At 32.8% G+C, this 20,616-nt stretch overlaps 2 protein-coding genes across 2 annotated transcripts; one reads left to right on the forward strand and one right to left on the reverse strand.

Annotated features, from left to right (window-relative positions):
- Positions 1 to 3,789: 3,789 nt before the first annotated feature.
- On the forward strand, positions 3,790 to 4,568 carry LOC111378607 (chaperone protein dnaJ 11, chloroplastic-like). The gene is made up of 2 exons (XM_023001836.1): positions 3,790 to 4,181; positions 4,496 to 4,568. Exons 1-2 carry the CDS (start codon positions 3,790 to 3,792, stop codon positions 4,566 to 4,568), a joined length of 465 nt encoding a protein of 154 aa, XP_022857604.1.
- A 1,153-nt stretch (positions 4,569 to 5,721) lies between these two features.
- LOC111378608 (enhancer of mRNA-decapping protein 4-like) lies at positions 5,722 to 12,086 on the reverse strand. Its single transcript, XM_023001837.1, has 11 exons — positions 10,978 to 12,086; positions 10,234 to 10,283; positions 10,001 to 10,157; positions 9,261 to 9,479; positions 8,535 to 8,663; positions 8,176 to 8,327; positions 7,939 to 8,033; positions 7,510 to 7,688; positions 7,166 to 7,330; positions 6,911 to 7,036; positions 5,722 to 6,284 (listed from the first exon to the last, which is right to left on the reverse strand). The coding sequence occupies exons 1-11, from the start codon at positions 11,854 to 11,856 to the stop codon at positions 5,976 to 5,978; spliced, it is 2,460 nt and encodes an 819-aa protein (XP_022857605.1). The 5' UTR covers positions 11,857 to 12,086; the 3' UTR covers positions 5,722 to 5,975.
- Positions 12,087 to 20,616: the final 8,530 nt, after the last annotated feature.

Below are 20,616 nucleotides of genomic sequence, written 5' to 3' on the forward strand. Positions count from 1 at the left end.
CCGTTTGGTAGCTCGCAAGGCTCATAACCTTGAGGTCACGGGTTCAAATTCTGTCTTTGTAATATCTTTTTTTTTTTTATCAAAAGGGGGTTTGGCTCTATTAACTAGTAATTAATTACCCCCGCCCACCCAAGAAAGGGGCGTGGTAGGAAAGGAAAAAAAGAAGAAAAAAATAAAAAACAAATGAATCAGATCAGTGTGTGTGTGTGTAAATAAATTTAAAAAAGATTTGTCTTTATTTGTGTTCATCTTCTATTTCAATCATATTTAATAATTTCTTCTTCATCTATTTAAAGTTATTATTAGAATTTTTTTTCATCTCTTTCTTTCGTTCATCTTTTCTTTCAAGTTTATTGTTACCTTCAATTACACTACATCTAAAGTTTGATTTCTTATTTTCTTGTTGCCAGGTAATGTGCAGTCTTATCGTTTAATTTTTTTCCTTCATGTTAGATTTTTGCACTTTAAATTTTATAGTTACATCTGTTTTACAGAAAAACGACTATGTAAGTTACTTATATAATTCACGCTTTGTTAATTCGTTTTTATCATTCTTAGTTTTTTAATTTAGTACATTCACAATTCCTCATTAATTTCTATTCTTAACTTAATTTCTTAATTTAGTACATTCACAGTTTAGAATAAGTACAAATTTGGGTTAGGGAAAAAAGTTAGCTTATTTTTTAGCCTAAAAGTGAATTTATATATTGTGTGAGATAGATCCTTGATGTTAGACTTACACCTCTTAGTACAACTTTTTTTTAACTATCTGTCTTTCCGGGTATATAACTATTTATTACCGAAAGCTTGTTAGTTTTTAGCAAGTGATCGAATTTTATCTTCTACTTTCAAGTAGTTTGATGGAGAAGTGTAAAAATAAATTTAAATAAGAAGTGAATGTATTTTTAATAGATCTTAGAAGATAAGTAAATTTTTAAATTGTTCTAGCTTGTCTTTATTTGTCCTTACCAATTATCTTCGGACCAAAAATCAGATAATGTTGACTAAGAAGCTATCGCCACCACCACCACCACCACCACAGAGTTTGTTCGACTACAACATCTAAGAACATTTCATTTTCCATGGAATCCAAAGCCTTCCTCTCACCTGATTTAAGGAAAAAAAAAAAGTAAATCGTTTCTTAGTATTTTGTTTTTGATCAATTGTTAATATTACTTCACTTGAGATTTATTGTTCTTGAATTTTAATTTAATGTAATTTTAATTCCTTTGTTTTTGGGGACTTTCAAATGATTATTTGGTTATGGTTCATCTTGATTACTCAATTCTCGAAAGAGAGTGGATTAATTATGTTTAGAGGCAGTATATATAGTAATGGGTTTACAAGATTTTAAAATATTTGAGTATGTAGGAATTTTAGGCAATAACAGTTGTAGAATTAATGAATTATTGCTCGATTCTATTCTGTAGTGACTAGATTAAAGTTTGATTTGTTTGGTTTCAGAAATCATACTATTGTGAGTATGTTGGAGTCTTTGTTAGTTTATTTAACAATATCAAGAATGCTTTGTTACATGTGGGCATCTTAAACTTCAAAATAAAGAAATACTTAGAAATTTGTTTAATGGAATTGCTTTATTGATACAATGCTTGAATGATTTTTCTAATTTTTTTTGTACAAATGGCCATTTGCAAGTTCACATCTCTTTTGTTAGGGATAAACACATTTAGGTCACATGGGTAACTAATGATAAATCTTTACCTTTTATTACTGAGTATAGTATGGATAAGATAATTGGATGCACAAAGGGCTATAAATTTGTGAGATCTGGTGATAAAGCGAACAACTACGAGTCATGGCTAAGATGACTGGAAGGTATTGTTCAACCAGGCAACAAAAAGTGGCTAGTCATGTTAAAGGTATGATTTATCCTTCATCATTGTGGTATGTTTGTTAGCTTATGAGATGGCCATTAAAGTAGCAAACTGACTTAAACATGTTGATTTATTTATTTATTTATCATTATTTTTTTTTTTTTGGGTATGACGAGATCTAATTCTTGAATCTGACACTTTAAATGCATTGGTGACTTTTTGTTTTAGAGACATTTTCAAGATTCGATGTCCATTCAATAATAGTGTTTAAATTTGCTTCATTTCAGTTATGCTTTTGAATTCTTGAAGATAACCATAGTTTATGATGTTATTTCTTTCGAGTATTTTAAACCTTTTAAAAAATAATAGCCTTTGTTCAATCAACGCATATATCTCCCGTCAATACTTATACATTGAACAGACTAACATTAACTTCAAAATGTCTCAATCCGTGCATTGCATGTACAAATACTAGTAATAAATAAAACACACACACTCTCTGTCAATCTCATTTGGTACCGTGTAATTTATCTTATCAGACAAATTTTACATGATGATCATCTATCTATACCTCGTCGAAAATCTAGATTTGTGATTGAAAAAATATGTATATATGGGAAATTTGGGTTATGAGGGATTGGCACGTACCAAATCTTCTAGAAAGTTTTGACTTTCACCTCTTTTGGGCCACAAATTTGGAGAGACGTCACCAGTCTTGTTATTTGACCCTTTATACTTGTTTTTTCTCCTTTTGTGGGGTTTAGACCCTATTGGCCAACTTTTACTTACTTAAAAAAGTCGGTTCACAATTGGGCCATACTATATGGAGATAGGGATAGGGTCCTAGAGACTTTTCATTAATCCTTGTTTGAAATTTCGTCATATCTTTACTTAAGTTACGATTCATTAATTGAATAATTTGGGTAGTTAACGGACTTTATTTGGCGCTAATTGACGAGGCTATGATATTATATTGTCTCGTCCACTAGCCAATGTATCAGATATTTCGTTATGCAAAGTTGAACAGACGAAAAGGCGACTTTTTTAAAACATAATTAATTGTATCCACCAGCTTTACTTGCATTTGATGGTTAGAAAACGACTTTAAGATAGCAAACACTTGTGTTGCGTTGGACCAAAATTGAGCAGATCTTTACTTATTTTATATCATCCACTGTGATAGTGTACCACTGTAAAAAAAGACTTTATATTTAGCCCCTGTTGAAATAATTTTTTTGAATATAAATCAAGAAAAGTTTTGAATTTACGTATTAATTTCCTTGAACAAGTTCATAATTCGATTGAAGTTATCAAATCATATAATGACTTTATTAATATTCATGATTCGAATGCCGTCCCAACCTAATCTCTTCTGTTCTGTAATATACCCAAGCCAATATGTGATCTAAAGTATGAAAATAAAATAAACTAAGAGCTGGTTTGGTGGTAAGGATTTTAATAATTGTTTTTTTGATCGTTAGAGATAAAGTAGGTTCTACCGGTGAGAAAAGAATTCAAAAATTATGATTGAAATGGTAAAATAACGGTCAAAAAATTTATTTTAATTGATTTTTAATTCTTAACAAACAACACTAAGTATTTAAAATAATTTAATTTTCCAAAAGTGTAGTACACGACCCCACCGGACCCAATTGGCAATGGTTAGAGCAAAAGGCAAGTTAAAAAAATGGCTTAAAAGAGGCGATCGACCAAAAGAGAGCCCACTGATCCACTAAACCACTAATCTTCTAGAAGCAATACAAGGTGCCATGTCAGCACACGGTAATCCATCCCCAGCTTGATAATGGTTCCCAGTGGGCCCTCTTTCTCTCTCACGATTCCCCGCCTCTAACATTCTTATATACCCCCTCTCTCTCTCTGAAAAATTAAAAATCCATTGCATTCACAAAATCTCTCTTCAATGCAAGGAACAGTATCTTTCGGCCACCGCAATATGTTTATTTGCTCGGTGGTAGCGGAGGCGCCGACGGCGGTGGTTATTGAGCGGAGGAGGAATCTGTACGAGGTCCTCAGAGTCAATCAAAAAGCTACCCAAATGGAGATCAAAGTGGCGTACCGTACGCTTGCAAAGTTGTACCACCCGGATGCTGCCTCGCATTTAACTAAATCATCATCGACGTCAACGGGAGACGGCGGCGGCATAGATTTCATCGAGATTCACAAAGCATACGCCACGCTATCGGATCCCGACGCTAGGGCTGTGTATGATTCGATGTTATGCGTCGGGTCGCAACTTCGGAGGCCTTCTTGGAGTGGCTCCGGGCTCCGGAGTCAGGAACGGGTACGGTTTTATCAGAGCCGGAAGTGGGAAACGGATCAATGCTGGTGATGACAGTGACGTGGCAATTGGTGGTGAAAACCCGTGGAAATTCTCTTCTTCCCGGTTAGCTTCCTTTTTCTGCTATGGAAATGAGTAAATTATCAAAGGAAAGATTCATTGGATGAGATTCTTTTGATTTGCTTAGATTTCACTCATTCGTGTAAAGGCCGGTTCAACTTGACAAGCTCCACAGCATATCAAATTGTTCAATTTTATGTACCCGATCAACTCGATTTTTGGTCAAGACCAACTCGATTATTTAACATATTTATTGAATTACTGTGTTTTAACTTGCCATTATTACAAACATTTCATGTAGGCTTTTGGTGGTTTTATCAAACGAGCTATTATCTTCTGAAGATTTGTTAAGAGTAAATTGCTTGCCGTCTTAAAATATAAAAAGAATAATCAACGTATAAAAGTGAAGCGTTTTGATAATTTTTAAGTATCAGGCTTTTTATTAATATGATTCTGACACTTTGTCCAACTATCTCATATAAAATCTTGAATGGTTAAAAAATGTATTTTATTTTTAAATTTATTTTCCAAGAACAAGAAAACAATAATCCAAGATTTATATAATAATTCAAAGTTTTGAATCAAATAAAAAGGTTGCTTCAATTTTTTGTCCATGTTGATAATAAATGAGAGTGTATATAGCATGATCTGTGGAATTCCAACATGTATTTGAATATGACTGCTTAATGACCAATAATCACAGTTTTGAATTTACAGTTGATTATTTATATACATGAAAAGGATGTTTTGGTAGAAAATAGGTTCCGGAAACGTGTGTAGAATATTAAGGGTACGGTCAATTTACGCAACTCAATGTAACTAGATTTTAACAAAGACCGAGACTGACTGACTGCATAATAATTTTTTCCATCAGATTGCACACACAGCTTGAACTAAGAATCTAAGATTAGAAAATCAAGCATTCCTTTTTCTAATTTATCATTTTGTTTATTCAACAAATGCCGTTTTTACGTAAAAGCTAATTTAAAAATTAATTAAGCCATTATGATATACAGCAGTCCAACAACTATTGGAACATCTCCAATGCATTCTATGAAATGTTATTTCTGAAGTTGAAAGAATCTTAACCTAACATTAGATTAATTTTTAAATGAATACACACTCAAGTCTAAAGTTAATTTTCAATGAGAAGAAAATGCTTATTTTGTTGAGTCGGATGGAGTTTCTGAATCTCGACAACTTCAAACATTTTATTTGTTTTCGCTGCCACCTCAACTTGACAATCCACCGTTCATTTTTACTTAGCATACTTTTAAGCCATCCACGATTGCATTAGTCTTGTCCTTTCAGTCATTCTCAACATTAGTCAAATCGGTAAAATAGTGATATCAGAACCATTGAAATTTCATTAAATATTGTAGTAAAAAGAAAAACAAAATTTTATGCAGCTGTAATATATCCAATGGAGTGTACCAATGGTAAAACCAATTTGGAAACAGAAAAGTGGACTGACGGCAGAAATGTAGAGGGAAAACAAAATAAATGACAACAAATAAACATTCGACAGAACAGAAATTTTCCGGTATGGAATTATAGAAGACAAGTATACAAACAAAATTGATATAAACAGAAGCTGTTTAAACAAATCGCCAAATGACAGACCTAAATATCGACTGCGAATTCCACATATAAAACCCTTCGGGAAAGAAAGGAAGAGTAAGCTCCACAGTCAGCATGAAGCGCCCTTCCGATGAATATCCCTAGAATTTTAGTACAAACCTTCCAGTTTCAACATTACAAAAATAAAGTATAAAATGGTATCATTTAGGGGTCATAAGGATGGAGTTGATGACATGCATGATCAGACGGATGATCGAAGGTTCGGGACCCGTTGTGGTCGGGAGATTCAGATGATGATTCAATATTTGATAAACTTGCTCAAAGATAGGCTGGACATGCACCACAATCATTGGGTCAGTTGGATTTATGGCGGACAGTACCTCACGCATCCAAGGTAGTTTCTTTTGCGTTTCTTTGCTAATATCATAAGCCAACTGCTGGAAGAGAAAGATGAGTACACCTTGGCTCAAAGGGAGGGGATTCATTGACAAAATCCCCAGTAAATCAACCTGGTACAAGGCAAAATACGCCCGGAAATATGTCAACTCAGAGTCACGCATCACATTTTGTGGTTGTCCATAACACATTTGATACAACAATGAACAAGCAAATAGCATATGAAACGCACATGTTCCAAAGACTAGGAAAGAAATGTGTCGGTTTCTTTGGGATCAGCGCTTGGGGTGGTACCCTCCATTTATTATAATTATAGTACACAACCAAGTTTGGAAACAACCTGACACAAATTATTGACTTTCCACCTAAAAAAAAAATCTCAACAATAGTTGAAAAGTATTGTACTACGAATATTGTGCAACAAAAGGAAACTAATTTTATTTTTTCTTCCAAAAAGGCAAATAGGAAGGGAACCGACGGAACTACACTCTACAAGTGTCAAATTCAAATGAAGCTTATACAACCAAAATCCTTCATGGTATCATGCTTCAGCCACATGCCCACTGGATAAAAAATGACCTACTGCAGACATTTCATTTTCTTAATATATATTAGGGGCATGGAAAAGAAAAGGCTCAGTTCGCCTGACCCCAATGAACTCAGAAATATTATCACCGGAATGCAAAGTACAATACATAAAAGCATATCTGAGGCGTGTAATTTAAAACATGTAGCATACCTGAGCACACAACCACGATACAATAGAAACATCGCTTCTTTGCAGGGCTGCGGTGAAAGCCTCCTCGTACTTATGCTCAGCTATCAATCTTGATAACTCTTTCGTTGGATCGGGAGGTACTTCAAGCTATTACAACAGTAAAATTGGTTCAAAGTGCTTAAAAAGACAGTTCTGAAAGCTGCAACGAAAATCATTCTTCCAGCTCTAATTGGTTTTTACAAAAATTCCTAAAGAGTAAACAAGAACTGAGCAAACCTTTTCATGCAGACCCCCCAAGGGACCATTACTCAGTTGGCTAATCAACGGATTTGTTGATTTTGAATTCACTCCAGCAACAGCAAGAGCTAACAACTTTCTTTGGCCATCAAGCAACTCAGTGCTTAGGGTTTGAGTCACCGAAGATGCTGAATTCATAGCATCCTAAAGGTTTAGCTCATATTAGTGGAATGTAAAGGTAGAAAAGGATGCACCAGCCGAAATTGGGAAAATTGACGGACAAAAAATAAATACATGTTCATTCATTATAGACTGTGTAGGTAGGTGATGAGTCTTAAAATTAGTAAGACGGACAACAAGACTCGTGATATCAAAATTTGTACCCTCAGAGCAACTGCCATTGGTGAATATGATGACTCAATTTGTTGCTGAGCTGCAGCAGTATGTTCAACCATTCCTTTCTGAAATGTGGCATCCAATTGCTCGAACATGACCCTGCATGATTTCTCAAAGGCAGGGATCACGGAAGCTTCCAAACTTAACTTCAGAGTTTCCTGCATAACAAATTAAGAGAGTTGAACCAAAATTCTTAAATTGTGCAAGACAAACTAAGAGCATGTTTGGGAAGTATTTACAAGAGGTTTAATTATGTTAGATAAAAACGAGTGGTGGATAAGTGGATAGTACATGTTTGTCCCTTGAAATGTGTTGATAAAATGTGGCTTGAGTGTGTATAAACTATATATAAACATGAGCCAAACATAGACTTATATTCATGTTCAACAGTTCAATTACCCTTCATGTTTATAGACAGTGCAGGGAGATGATGGGAAGAGAGTAGAGAATAGAGTTGACAAGTTCTTCGGTTAACATTGGTAGACCTCCACATAAGATAGTATCATCATGACTGAAATGGTAAAAAAATTGAGATAGGGCAACAATTCAAGGATTTCACCAATAGTTATAAGCAGAATTTAGGAAATCAAAATCAATAAGAGAAGGTTACATGAACCTCTTTTGCCCAGGGATTGCTATAGAACTAGAAAATTTATTCGTTGAAGAAAACCTCTTCCACTCGAGCTTCTGTTGAACTCTTCAATTCCAATGTCTGGGAGCATTGCCACGATTCAGCATCGCTAGGAAGCAACCAACCTTCTTCACTTGCAGATGCCCATATCTTCACTTCCCGATTAAATGGACCCTGAATTCATATCCTTTAAAATTTAAATACAGTGAAGATAACTCAGAAGCAAAAGCGTATGTATGAAAATAAAAACAAAAATTTTTTATGCAAAAGGACAATTAGAACTTAAAAAGTCCTCAAATGAAAAAAAATGAGGATTCTAACATATTAAGTTCAAAATTTTTTAGGAAAGCAATGAAAGAGGGAAGATTTGATGGTAGGTACCCCAGTGATAAGAATGATATGATCTGGGCGGTGAGGAGCAGCCAAGAACGTAACAGAGTTAACTGGTTGGCCATCATGTGGCCGGAGTGCTGCAATTGGGATTGACTTACGATCTTCCCAAATCTTTATCTGCAATTACAAAAAGAATATATAACATGCAACTAGATAACCAAGTTATATAAGTATGCTTCCACAATTACCAAATAATTAAGAATAAATTCAGTAGTTTGTTATCCAGCTACTGATTATAAATCAAGGTGTCTACAGAAAAAGTAAGTCGCTGGTAACCCTTATTCATTTAGAACCTGAAAATTTCTGGATCAAATGCAAATGAAAGCATATTGTTCTAATAATGCAACAAAGGTACTTTGGTCGAGACAACGAAAAAGTTGAACGGGAAACATTAAGAAAGCTAATAAACTTAAGACAAGACATCCAAACAATAGCCTACATGTCAAGTAGTAGCTTCTTCATTATATTACCGTATTCATGTTTTACCCACAAACTTGAGACAAAACTGACATTAAAAGACCAACACAACGCATGGAATAATAAGAAGTAGAACTAAGTATGGCTTAACATTGTGCAAAATGAGAAAATGATATAGCATAAAAAGTAGAACTAAGTCTGGATTATTAGAGATTCGTTCCCTCTCAGCGGCTATTCAAAAGGAACTTGACATAAAATTAGCCTCTGAGACCATAAAGGAGCAATGTTATAACGAACCGTGCCATCAACCGATGCAGATACCAAACGGGTGGTCATCCACTGGCACATCGACAGGTCCGTCACTTCTCCATCATGGCTACCAACAAGTTGGACCCCATTAATTAACTTCTCAACAGGACATTTGAGAGGTTCTTCCATGGAGAACACTTGGCCTTTTCCAAATTTTGTAGTATCAATCTTCAACACATGCTTTCCAATACCCACTACAAGAACTTCCTGGTCAGAGGGAACGAACAAAATTATTCAGTAATGTATTTTATTCAGTAATGCATGTTAACATGATGACTCGCTCGCCAACAAAAAAATAGTAACACCGAAATACTGAAAAGGTGAGTATCAAAATATAGAGTTAATTATTCCAATGGTTACTGAAATTAGCTTCATGTCTTTGATTGATCGGTGAAATTTAAAATGTCGAATGTTGGTTACTGAACTTAGGTCCATGTCTTCGATTGCTCAATGAAATTTAAAATATCGAGTTTTGACCAATGAACATTAAAAAATGTTATACGTTACTCATTGACATAAATGTTGAACTTTGAAAAATGTCGAGTTTACGATGAGTAACGTACAACATTTTTTAAAGTTCAGTAGCCAAAACGCGACATTTTTAACTTCGGTGAACAATCGACAACATGAATAAGCAAAACTCAACATTTTAAGCTTTAGTGACCAATCAAAGAGATGGACTTAAGCTCAGTGACCATTGGAAAAATTAATTCCAGGATATAGTATACCTGTTTATGGCAATGCCAACAAACTCTTGGATAAATAGATTCCCCTGCTCCGGTAATTTGAAGAGCAACAACAATCCTTCCAGTTATTTGAGGTTTGTCTTCTTCATCTGGGCCTTCAATAATCTTCCATACATAAACCCGACCATCCATACTTGCACTACAGGTAAGCACATTAGCATCATCAAAGACAAGCCAGAAGATGTATTTAATAAAACAATTGACAAGAAGACTACCTAGCTAAAAGATGAACATCCTCAGCAAAGAAAGTCATGTCTGTGACCCTCTGAAACAGAAAACCTTATTTAAGCAATTATCACTCAAAATACAATCAAATTGAATGTAGAATATCACATCCCACAAAGAGGAGCATCAGTTATCCTAGGGAGTTGTACACACCCACACATTTATGCTTACCGCTCATAATTAACATTCTCGAATGCGAACCCTATATCAAGTACCACAGTAGCAGTAGCATAACAACTGAATTATCGTAGATCAAATTTTATACGCAGTATGCACTGTCAAAAGCAAATGACAAACAGGAGTAAATTTTAAAAAATATATATACACAAAATTTGATAATTCTACAGTGAAACTTTTAGCAAATTGATAAATTTCATAACTATGTGTGTATAGGTTTGTCACTGGTTATCAAGTATGTGACTCTAGCTATCTGCATTGTATCCAAGAATTAGAAATAGAATACATTTTTTTTTTATTTTTTTTACCCCCAACAAAAAAAAAAATAATAATAAGAAAACGTTGACTGCCGTTGTGTTGGAAGAGTAGCCTCATTATGTAGAAAGCCTTCAATAGCATTTGAATGAGACATCATGTTATTGAAGTCAAGAATCGTTTGACCAAAATACTGAGCATTATGATCCCCATCCAGATCTCAGTAAAATAAATCAATAGAGATTTCAATACACATATACGATTATAATTTCAGCAAAATAAGATCCACAAATAAAACCAACCTGAGCTAGACCCTTAAGCAATGATCTCAAAGCAGTGTTAATATTAAGAACCCGAATGGCGCCTAACTTGAGACCATAGCATATATACGTCTTATTAACAGCAATTTGCCTGCCCATGAAGAGTCCCGGGTCAGACCCGTATTTAGTGATGGGAGTAACCTCCAGCTGAGGCTGCACCTCCCCGGGGAACCTAACATCTACGTCATAAACCAAATTATCCCCCATCAAATGCCGCCCCCTTGGGGGCTTACTACTGAGCATTCTTATCACAGGACCCGGATGCCAAATCCCAAGGTTTGGCCTGGAAGGCAGCACGACTACATTCTGGGTCGCTGAGAAATCAAAGCCGGCCGAAGATGTTGGGTTGAATTGGGGATTTGGCATGGTGGGTTGTTGCGGTATTTCCAGAGTGGAAGGCGGGGCACTCAACAAGGCCATAAGCCGGGCCCCTGGGTTGGGGTTGCTAGTATTCTGGGAACTAGGTGGGTTTTGAAAATTGTTCTGAACAGGGCCAGTGGGGGTCTGGGGTTGGAGACTGGGTGTAGGATAAGACAATGACCTCTGAGAGTGCATATTAGCAAAATCCTGATTCGCCGGTAAATGATTGGGTGGAAAGTTGTAAACGGGATGGTGGAAAGCTGCGCTTTGGGGCGAATATGAGTAGGGCACACCACCAGCCACCGGCGGAGGATAAGAGGCTGAAGGGGCCGGAAAAGGAGATGTAATAAAATTAAGGTTACTACTGGTATTACTATTAGGGTTTTGCAGATTGGGGTTTGCAGTGGAAATGGGTGGAGGAGTGGAAGTTCTAAATAATTTGTTTATATCAAATGGACTTCCACCTGGTTGGTTTGGATTTGGATTTCCAGGTGAAGCCATTTCGATCAATATATATCTTATGAAATCAATACAAAATCAAACAGCAATCCGTATTTGGTACAGAAAGATCTGAATCCTGGAGGGTTAAGAAATGGCGTGTGTATGTGTTTATGATGTATGTATAGGTTGTTATGTGTATACCAGTATATATATTAGCGGGGTGCGTGGGGGGTGACTGGGTATGGCGTGGTAAGGGTGCTTAGGTGTTTCAGTGAACATGTGAGAGAGAGACAATTGAGGGACAAAACTGAGGAAAGATGGCTTCAAAAACAAATTTTTGGGCTTGACTTTGAAAGAGGTTGCACTTCAGTCACCTAAGTTTTTTAGGTCTACACCAATCGCTAAAGTTTTTATTTTGCACCTATTTGGGCCCAATTTTTTAAAATTCGTTCTTTTTTAAACATATTTTCAATTATATATTTTATAAAATTCATAATTATTTCTACTATTCAACCATACATTTCATCATTTTTTCTATTAAAAATTATTTAATTTTTGATTTATAATCAAATCGAATAGGGACTTCGTTTCGTGTTGATCGGGAATTTCGATTACATCATGAAAAATGTCATTTTTTCACATCTAATAATTTTTATTTTGTGAACAATATAATGCATTGATAGACCTTCTAGTTATTTAGTTATGCAAAAATCATGTCTTCAGCTTAAAAAAATACATAACACGTGACTATATTAAAAATCATACTTTCAATTTGACCATTATCATGAACTAACGTCTAGAGGAGTTTTTGCGAAATTTTCTATGCTACATAGTAAAACATGTTAAATTTCGTGACATGTGGCTAAATTGAAATAAAATTGAAACGTTGGTGACAAGCTCACAATAAAGAAAGTCATAATACTTAAAATAAAACACAGTTGAATGATGTTTGATTGCTCTTTTTGTTATTTTTCACCAAAGTTCAAATTTTTGGAGTGTTCGATTGACATTTTTTCATGAAAAATATCGTATAAAAGTTGGGCACGTGATCATGTTTTACTTTAAAAAGGGAAAAAAAAAATTGTTTATGAGAAGTAAATTTTTACTTTCTAGACAATTCACACTCTTCAACAACTCAACTTTATGGAAAAGTATAGCTTTTTTGAAAATTAAATCAATCGAACACCATGAAATTTGCATAAAAAAATTAAGTTTAGACAATTGATATGCTTATTACTTATTTGCGAGTAAATTGTTAATTAATTATGTTTGATTAGTTTAATTTTCAACATAAATAATATTATACTTTGTCATCTTTTATTGGTGAATATATAAAAAAGAAATAGGCTATATAAGAGAGGGGAGAGTGAATTACCTGAAAAATAAATAAATTATACTACATGTATATAACAATTTACAACATAACGATTTACACAGTAATTTGCATATAAATAATGTGATGATATATGATTAAGTTTGAATTTCTTCAACCAAGTGAGAATTTTATCCACCATCTTGTTGACGCATTATATGTTTGTAAATCATTATATAACTCTATTATTTGCAAATACCATTATTTAAAATCAAAGATAGGGTAAAAGATGACATTTTTTATGAAAAATAATGCCAATCAAACACAAGTATTCTTACCCAATATAATACGTATCATATACAGACAATTTATAGTCTGTATATGTATTGTTTTTTATTATGTACCTGTTTAGAGATTAAAATTAGGTCTTTATCAAATATTGATAAAAGTTAATGGAATGTGTAGTTGAAAAATTGTGTATCTTACGAAATATGTGGTTAAAATTAATTGTTGATTTTAATTTCAATTTTAATTAATTTTTTTAGTGGTACCTGAAAGTGGCTAGACTATTTCTATTTGGGGATAAAAAAATAGACAATAATATCAACTTTACTAGAAAATGATAAACAATGCCATTTCGCGGAATCTTATGTACAGGCTGTTTTGGTTTGGCTTGATTTGTTAATTTTATAAGGGAAAAAAATAAATTGGTTGCTATTATTAAATTCGAAGAGGGTAGTTCGTAGACAAATATTTTCATTAGGTTTTTGCAATATGTCATCGGGTGATTTTTTTATTCATCATTATTATTATTTTAATTTTTAATTTCTTACTTTATATCAACATTAATTTGATATTTCATGCCGTCAAATATTTCGTTCTTGCCTAGGGATATGCTTAAAAAGTAAAGGTCAATAAATGTTTAATGAAAATCATATTCATGTTTCATCGATTTTTTATTTTATTATTATTATTTTTTTTATCAAAGACTTTGTAAAACGACTCTTCATTGATTTGACGTATGGATTTACTGAGGTCTCGTTAAATCCCCATATTTATTAAAATGTATTTTTCTCTTTTATTTTTAACCACACATTCTTCCTTAAAATAATATTATACGTAAATAAAAAACTTTTCTTTATTTTGCATCCACACATTCTCCATCAATCTACTATTCTAAAATTCATTTTTTCCAATAAAATGGGTATCAAACACCCACTGAATGAGATTTATACGGGATTGAATAATGTTTTCTATATCATCGGCCATACTAGTAATGATTATCATTAATGATAGATAATATTATTTGTTGTTACAAGAAATATTAGGTGTTAAGAAATTTAATGGGAGTGCGTCAACAAGATTTGAATTGAAATATTCGACATCCATCATTTATTATTGTGGCAAATAAAAACGAGTAATGCTAGGTAGCCCCCATTGAGATTGCAACCTTAGTCTAGGTCCTACTAAATAATATGTTAAATGAAATGTGAAATTAAATAAATACCATATTAATATCACATAAATTGGGATTGCAACTACAGTGAAACTAAATAACATTACTCAATAAAAACAATAAGTCACGTTATCAAACAAACACTTTAGTTTGAAAACAAATTTTCCGACTTTGTTGTTAATTTAGGTCCATTATTAGGATTTTGACGCTGCATTGAAATATATGTTGTTTATGTCGTTATCAAACAAACACTATTTTCCCGTTTGAATACAAAATTCTCCATTTTTTTTATTTTTTTTGATAGTTAGCTGAGGCCATTATTGCGAAAAATATATATGTTATGTGATAAATGCATTTTGTGCACTTATTCGGACTACATAATTAGGCTTTTATGCCGTTAAATTATTAATTTTTACCTAACTTGTGTTAATTTTCTTTTGTTTTTAGTTAGGGACCCGTTTTGAAGCAATTGGAAAAGAAAATAATCACCTTGCTATTAAATAGAAGTCGTGGACTAAATCTCGCGTAATAAAAGTTGGAGGATTAAAAATGAGGAAAATTGAATGACTACCTTGCATTACATGAAAGAATTGAGGACTTGGAAGATAAATAATGCCTTGGAATTCAAATTGGGCTTTGAGTGCACTTGGACCACAAAACTTATTGGCTTGTGGAAAAAAAAAGGGGAATCTGTCGGCTGAAGGAAGTGGAAATAAAAGGGAGCGTTGGGCCTTAGTTTGGATCTTATTTGGAATAAAATTCAATAAAGACTTGGACTCCTAATTATATACACATACATGCAGCGAAGATTGAGGAGGCCGAAAATTGAAGCTGTGGAATTAATAAAATCGGCCAGCTATTGGGAGAAATTGGGGGCTGCAAAGTTGACCTCAACAGGTATATAATTCCCACAGAGCCGAGGCTATTGAATCATATATATACACACAAAAAACATATTAAAAGGCTATTGTTGCTGGAACAAATACATAGGCGGCTGCTGTTGAATGCATAGCCATAGACACACGAGTTGCAACAGGAATTAAGAGATATATATATTCATGCAAAAGGTGGCTGGACACACACACACACACACACACACACACACACACACACACACACATATATATATATATATATATATATATATACACACACACACACACACAACACTTCGATATATTATCTGCAAAACTTCAGTCCCTTTTCCCAGTTACACTGCGTTGCTTCATATACACACTCTTTGTGGAGGAGGAGGAGGAAGAGGATCGAATAAATCGTAATTCTGCCGTCATGCTAGGCTAGATGTTTTGTGCTAGGATTTGCGATGAACCTTGTATTATGAACTTTTAATCTTGAATTTTATTTATTTTGACGTCAAAACACGTTTTTAATTATTATATGATTGACATGGGTTTTATTTTCTCTACAATTATATGCGCAATAGTTGTATGAGATTTGTGGCTTGTTTTACCCTTGAGAGATGGAAAATTAGTTAAATATTATGTTAATTGTCGTAAAGTCCGATAGGGGATAAAAATATATCGCTATGTTTTACGTGATCTTTAAGTATTCATAAATTTTTAATGTATTTTTATATATTCGCATCCGTCATAAAAATATAGTCGGGTCGCATGTAAAAATGGTTTAATTCTATTTGAGAGAGATTGTTAAACAAATTAGGAACATTGATCTTAATAATTGAATCGTGTTGTCAATTTTATAAAATTCGGGTCAAAAGGGATTGATATAAGGGCATTCGGGATCCTAGTACCCATTTCTTTATCATATTTTTATAAAACTTACATTTAGTCATAATCACACATTAGTTTAGTTAACTTAAACTTTATATTTATAAGTAAGTTATGAAATCATAATTTAGTTAGTGAAAAATCACGAATTTCTATTGTTTCGATTAAAGAGAAGATAATTTAAATTTAAACTAATACAATCTCTATGGGACTATATTTCGACTCAAAAGGTCCACTTTATTACTCGAACGCAACCTATGCACTTATGGTGTAGGATTTTAACGAACATTATGCTTGGTTTCACTCCCATTTTTAAAATTCATTTTTTTATGAAATTTATTTTCAGCTATGCATTTCATGAAATCTACAATTTTTATCAATTTTTTAACTATATATTTCATCAATTTTTATCGAACTTTACTAAATTTTGACTTTTAACCGAATCAACGTGAGACTAAGCCATAACCATCGAAAATTGTAGATATATTCATATATTTGGAGTTACTAGATTGAATAAAGTATTGTAGTTATTTAACTCTCGGTTAAAGTAGAAAGACATCACTATAATGGCACTTGTGTCTGCTCATGTAATGTCATAGAGATTAATTGTATTTTACTTGTCAATATATTTACGTACACGAAATAAGAAGTGATTCTACAAAAGATCCAACCTCTAATTTAGAAGAGCTTTCAACTTCTATATGTAAGGAGCATTTGAATCGGCCACACAATTGACAAAAAAATCAGAGTTTTAAGGGGAGAGGGGGGGTTGGATTCATCGCGATCAACATCTAGAATAAAGAATTTTAAGTGCTAAAAATGTAAAATGAAAGATTCTATAACAAAGAGATAAAATCTCTATCTAGTACCAATAAATTTCTTTTATCTCCTCGAGCGGAGCCAGAGGGAACTAATTTTTTTTAGAGAATCCCACGTACGAGAAAAGATCACAAATAGAATTGAACCAAGTAACATTGTAAAGGCATAATGATAGGGTCGGGATAAAATATCAATATACAAATTTCATTTTTAAGTGTGTGTTTGAGTCATATTATTTTTAAATAATGTACTTTGAAATAGTAAATTGATGGAGAATGTGTAGTTAAAAAATAAAGAAATGTTTTGAATTTGGGTGTAATATAATTTTATTGAAGAATGAGTGTTTGAAATTATGTTAAATGACTATTTAAAAATGTATTTTTTTCAAATAATGTGGCTCAAGCAAGATCTAAATTTTTTATTTTTCGATTTTTGCTTTTCCGCCCTTTGTTTTACCTCATTGCACCGTAATTTTTAACTAAAGTGACAAATAGCAAGCACATTAGTCTTTCTCTCGAAGCATTTGAAAATTATGAATTCTAAAGGTAAAATGGATAAATACTTCATTTTGATAAACATAATAAGGAAACAAAAAGTTACCATATGACTGTTGGGAATCTACTTATTCATGTACAGTAGAAAATTAAAATTATTTCGATTTCCACCGAAGACCCCTTTGTGTTTAGATAGAAATCGTGATAAAGATTGTACCTTTGACGAATTCTGAAAACCTTTTGCTTTTCTTTTCGTTCCAGCAATCTTGATTCGTCACCCACAACTGTCCAATTGTCCAGCCTCTAACAGTGATCCACACAGAGAATAAGATTGCAACTATCAGGGTTTTTCTCTTGTGCCAGCAAGAATAATGAAAACCATATGAATTTCAAACCCTAGCCATGTATTTATATAAACCCAAATGGGATCAGTCCAGTCCGATCCAATATTTAATTAATCTATTTAATTAAACCCGGTCCATAAATTAATTAATCCAATTAATTAATTCGTGAATATAAATAACAAATCCAATTAATTAATTTATCCAACAGTTGTTAAATTAACCAAATGGCATTTTGCAATCTTCCAATTCTCTTTTGTGTGCGACCCATTAGGTTCCCGACCACGATATTTAACGACGTGAAATATTATTTTGATCTAATCAAAATTGATAAATTAAAACATCATTTTAATTTATCGTCAATTCACACTCACCGTCCCTGATTGACATCTAACAATGTGTCAGGACAATACATGTGACGAAAATGTCATGTGGTGTGACAAAACCAAACTCGTTCGTTTACCGTGAAACTATAATCCCTTCGTCAATATGATCCGATCAATTACGAGATATAGAATTGTGTCAATCCCCAATTTTGATCATATCTTTCACTCCACTATTAAATCAATATAAGTCGAAAATAAAAACTCCTTTTCGACTTATGAGTACAATTGGCCAAGGATTTCGTTATTGACTTAATTGAATGAAACGTAAATCATAATCTCCTACTATCTAAGAGTGAGGAATCATTTATTGGTCAATTACAACCTTCATACGATTCTTGACGTACCCGAACGATATCGTATTAGCGGCTCTTTGCAGAGCAACATCCAATACCACCAAAGTATGACTGTCCTCATATAAGGTACTATGAGGACCTCAAGTCTAAGAACCAAATCCACTACCGAACGTTAGAGATTAACTACTGACACTCAGATAGTTATCCATGTGGAATCTCTCGACGGGTCTCCAATATTTTGTTCTATAACAAAACATCCACGTGTCATTTAAGTGTCACCAAACTTTAACTTGTGAGATCAGTTACTTACTTCACAAGTAAGAAATGCCACACGTGATGGTCTATCCGTAATAACGATATCCGTATCTCGTTATCACTTACGACCACGAACGATTTAAGATTCAATCAGATGTAATTTGTATCTCACAATCACAACTCCTTGTGATTAACAAATTACGAAAATTTGAATTTACGGACTCTATTATGTATTTAATTGTTTATTAATTAAATAATAGATCTGCCATTTAATTGCATTAATTATATATAAAAGTATTTATATCCAAAATTGATTAGACATAGGGCATAATACTTACAATGACAAGGTAAGTTAAATAAAATTATAAGTTGTTAATTGTTTGGCTTTTCCTTAACTTATGTCCTATATTTATAATAATATCTAAAATTATTGAGTTAATATGGCTCCATAAGAAAATACATCTTTTTTCACTTATTTTTAATTACATATTTTTTCATAGAATAATATTACACGTAAATCCAAAATATTTTATTATTTTTAACCATGCATTTTCCAGAAAATCATTATTCCAAGTTACATTCTCCCAAAGTTTTGTTTTTAATGGAGTAGGGACTTAATAACAAATACTTAATTTTTTAATCATGCAACTTCTCAAATATATAATTTTGGATTAATAGCAGAAAATCCACCTAGAAACGTTTTCATGTGCGATATACCCTACATATTAAAAATCGCCAAAAAATAAAATAAACATGTTTGAAACCTTTTATGCGAAATAAAACATTTTGTTGTGCAAAAAATCTCATACTATTCAATTCCGTTAGTTTAACCATTAAAGACAACAAAAATTGCCAAAATTAGAAAATAATAATTGCAATTATAGTATCGAGCTTTTTATTTTTTTGCAAATTACATTAAAATCTTTTATTTATACCACTCACAATCCCAAATTTTTAAAACTTTATTTTTCTTACACATACCCACCCACCGAGCCTTACTCTGCTTTGAGCTATGCTTTTTCCTTTCAACCTTGATAATTTCCTCTATGCTCAAAAAAGTGAGAATCTTAAGAAACCTCACAACGTCAAAATCAAGGACGGAGACAAAAATATTGTAGAACTGGCAAAGGAGTGGGAGAGAAAGGGAGAGCCAAATGGCACCATCCTCTATTTTGCTAAAATTGTCATCATCACTCTTGTGCAGGGGAGGAATGTGAGTCCACAAGCTCCTTCTGCCTGTAGAATTCTTCGAATAAGGTCCGTTGCTACAGTAATATTGCCAGTTGATTGCCAACCCTACACCAAAATTTGTATCATTTTGCACCAAAATCTTGTACCAAACTAAAATTCATCTTTAATCATTACACCAAATGAATAGTATTTTATTATTTTATTCATTCTTTCAATTTTGGACAATGTATTTATTTAAAAAAATATTTATTTTATAAATATATATTACTAAATCATAACTACGTTAAATTAACAAATATATTGAATTGTTATTGATTACTAAATTATTCATATGTTTTTATATATCATGTTAAATTGACGAAAATAATTGATTATATTAATAATTTATTATAAATAATTATGTTAAATTTACGAAGATAATTACTAAATTAAAAAATCCTTAACTATTATTGATTATATATAAAAAAATAATAAACTTTAATAATATAATAATTATTATTATTATTATAGAACGAAAAATGACAC

Source organism: Olea europaea, unplaced genomic scaffold, assembly GCF_002742605.1.
Source record: "Olea europaea var. sylvestris unplaced genomic scaffold, O_europaea_v1 scaffold1839, whole genome shotgun sequence".
Lineage (NCBI taxonomy): Eukaryota > Viridiplantae > Streptophyta > Magnoliopsida > Lamiales > Oleaceae > Olea > Olea europaea.

Coding starts and splice junctions, on each gene's coding strand:
- LOC111378607 (XM_023001836.1), top strand. CDS start 3,790: ATGTTTATTTGCTCGGTGGTAGCGGAGGCGCCGACGGCGGTGGTTATT. Junction 4,182..4,495: donor TGGGAAACGGATCAATGCTG/GTGATGACAGTG, acceptor CATTTCATGTAG/GCTTTTGGTGGTTTTATCAA.
- LOC111378608 (XM_023001837.1), bottom strand. CDS start 11,856: ATGGCTTCACCTGGAAATCCAAATCCAAACCAACCAGGTGGAAGTCCA. Junction 10,158..10,233: donor GATGTTCATCTTTTAGCTAG/GTAGTCTTCTTG, acceptor GCTTACCTGTAG/TGCAAGTATGGATGGTCGGG. Junction 8,034..8,175: donor GAGGTTTTCTTCAACGAATA/AATTTTCTAGTT, acceptor TTACCATTTCAG/TCATGATGATACTATCTTAT.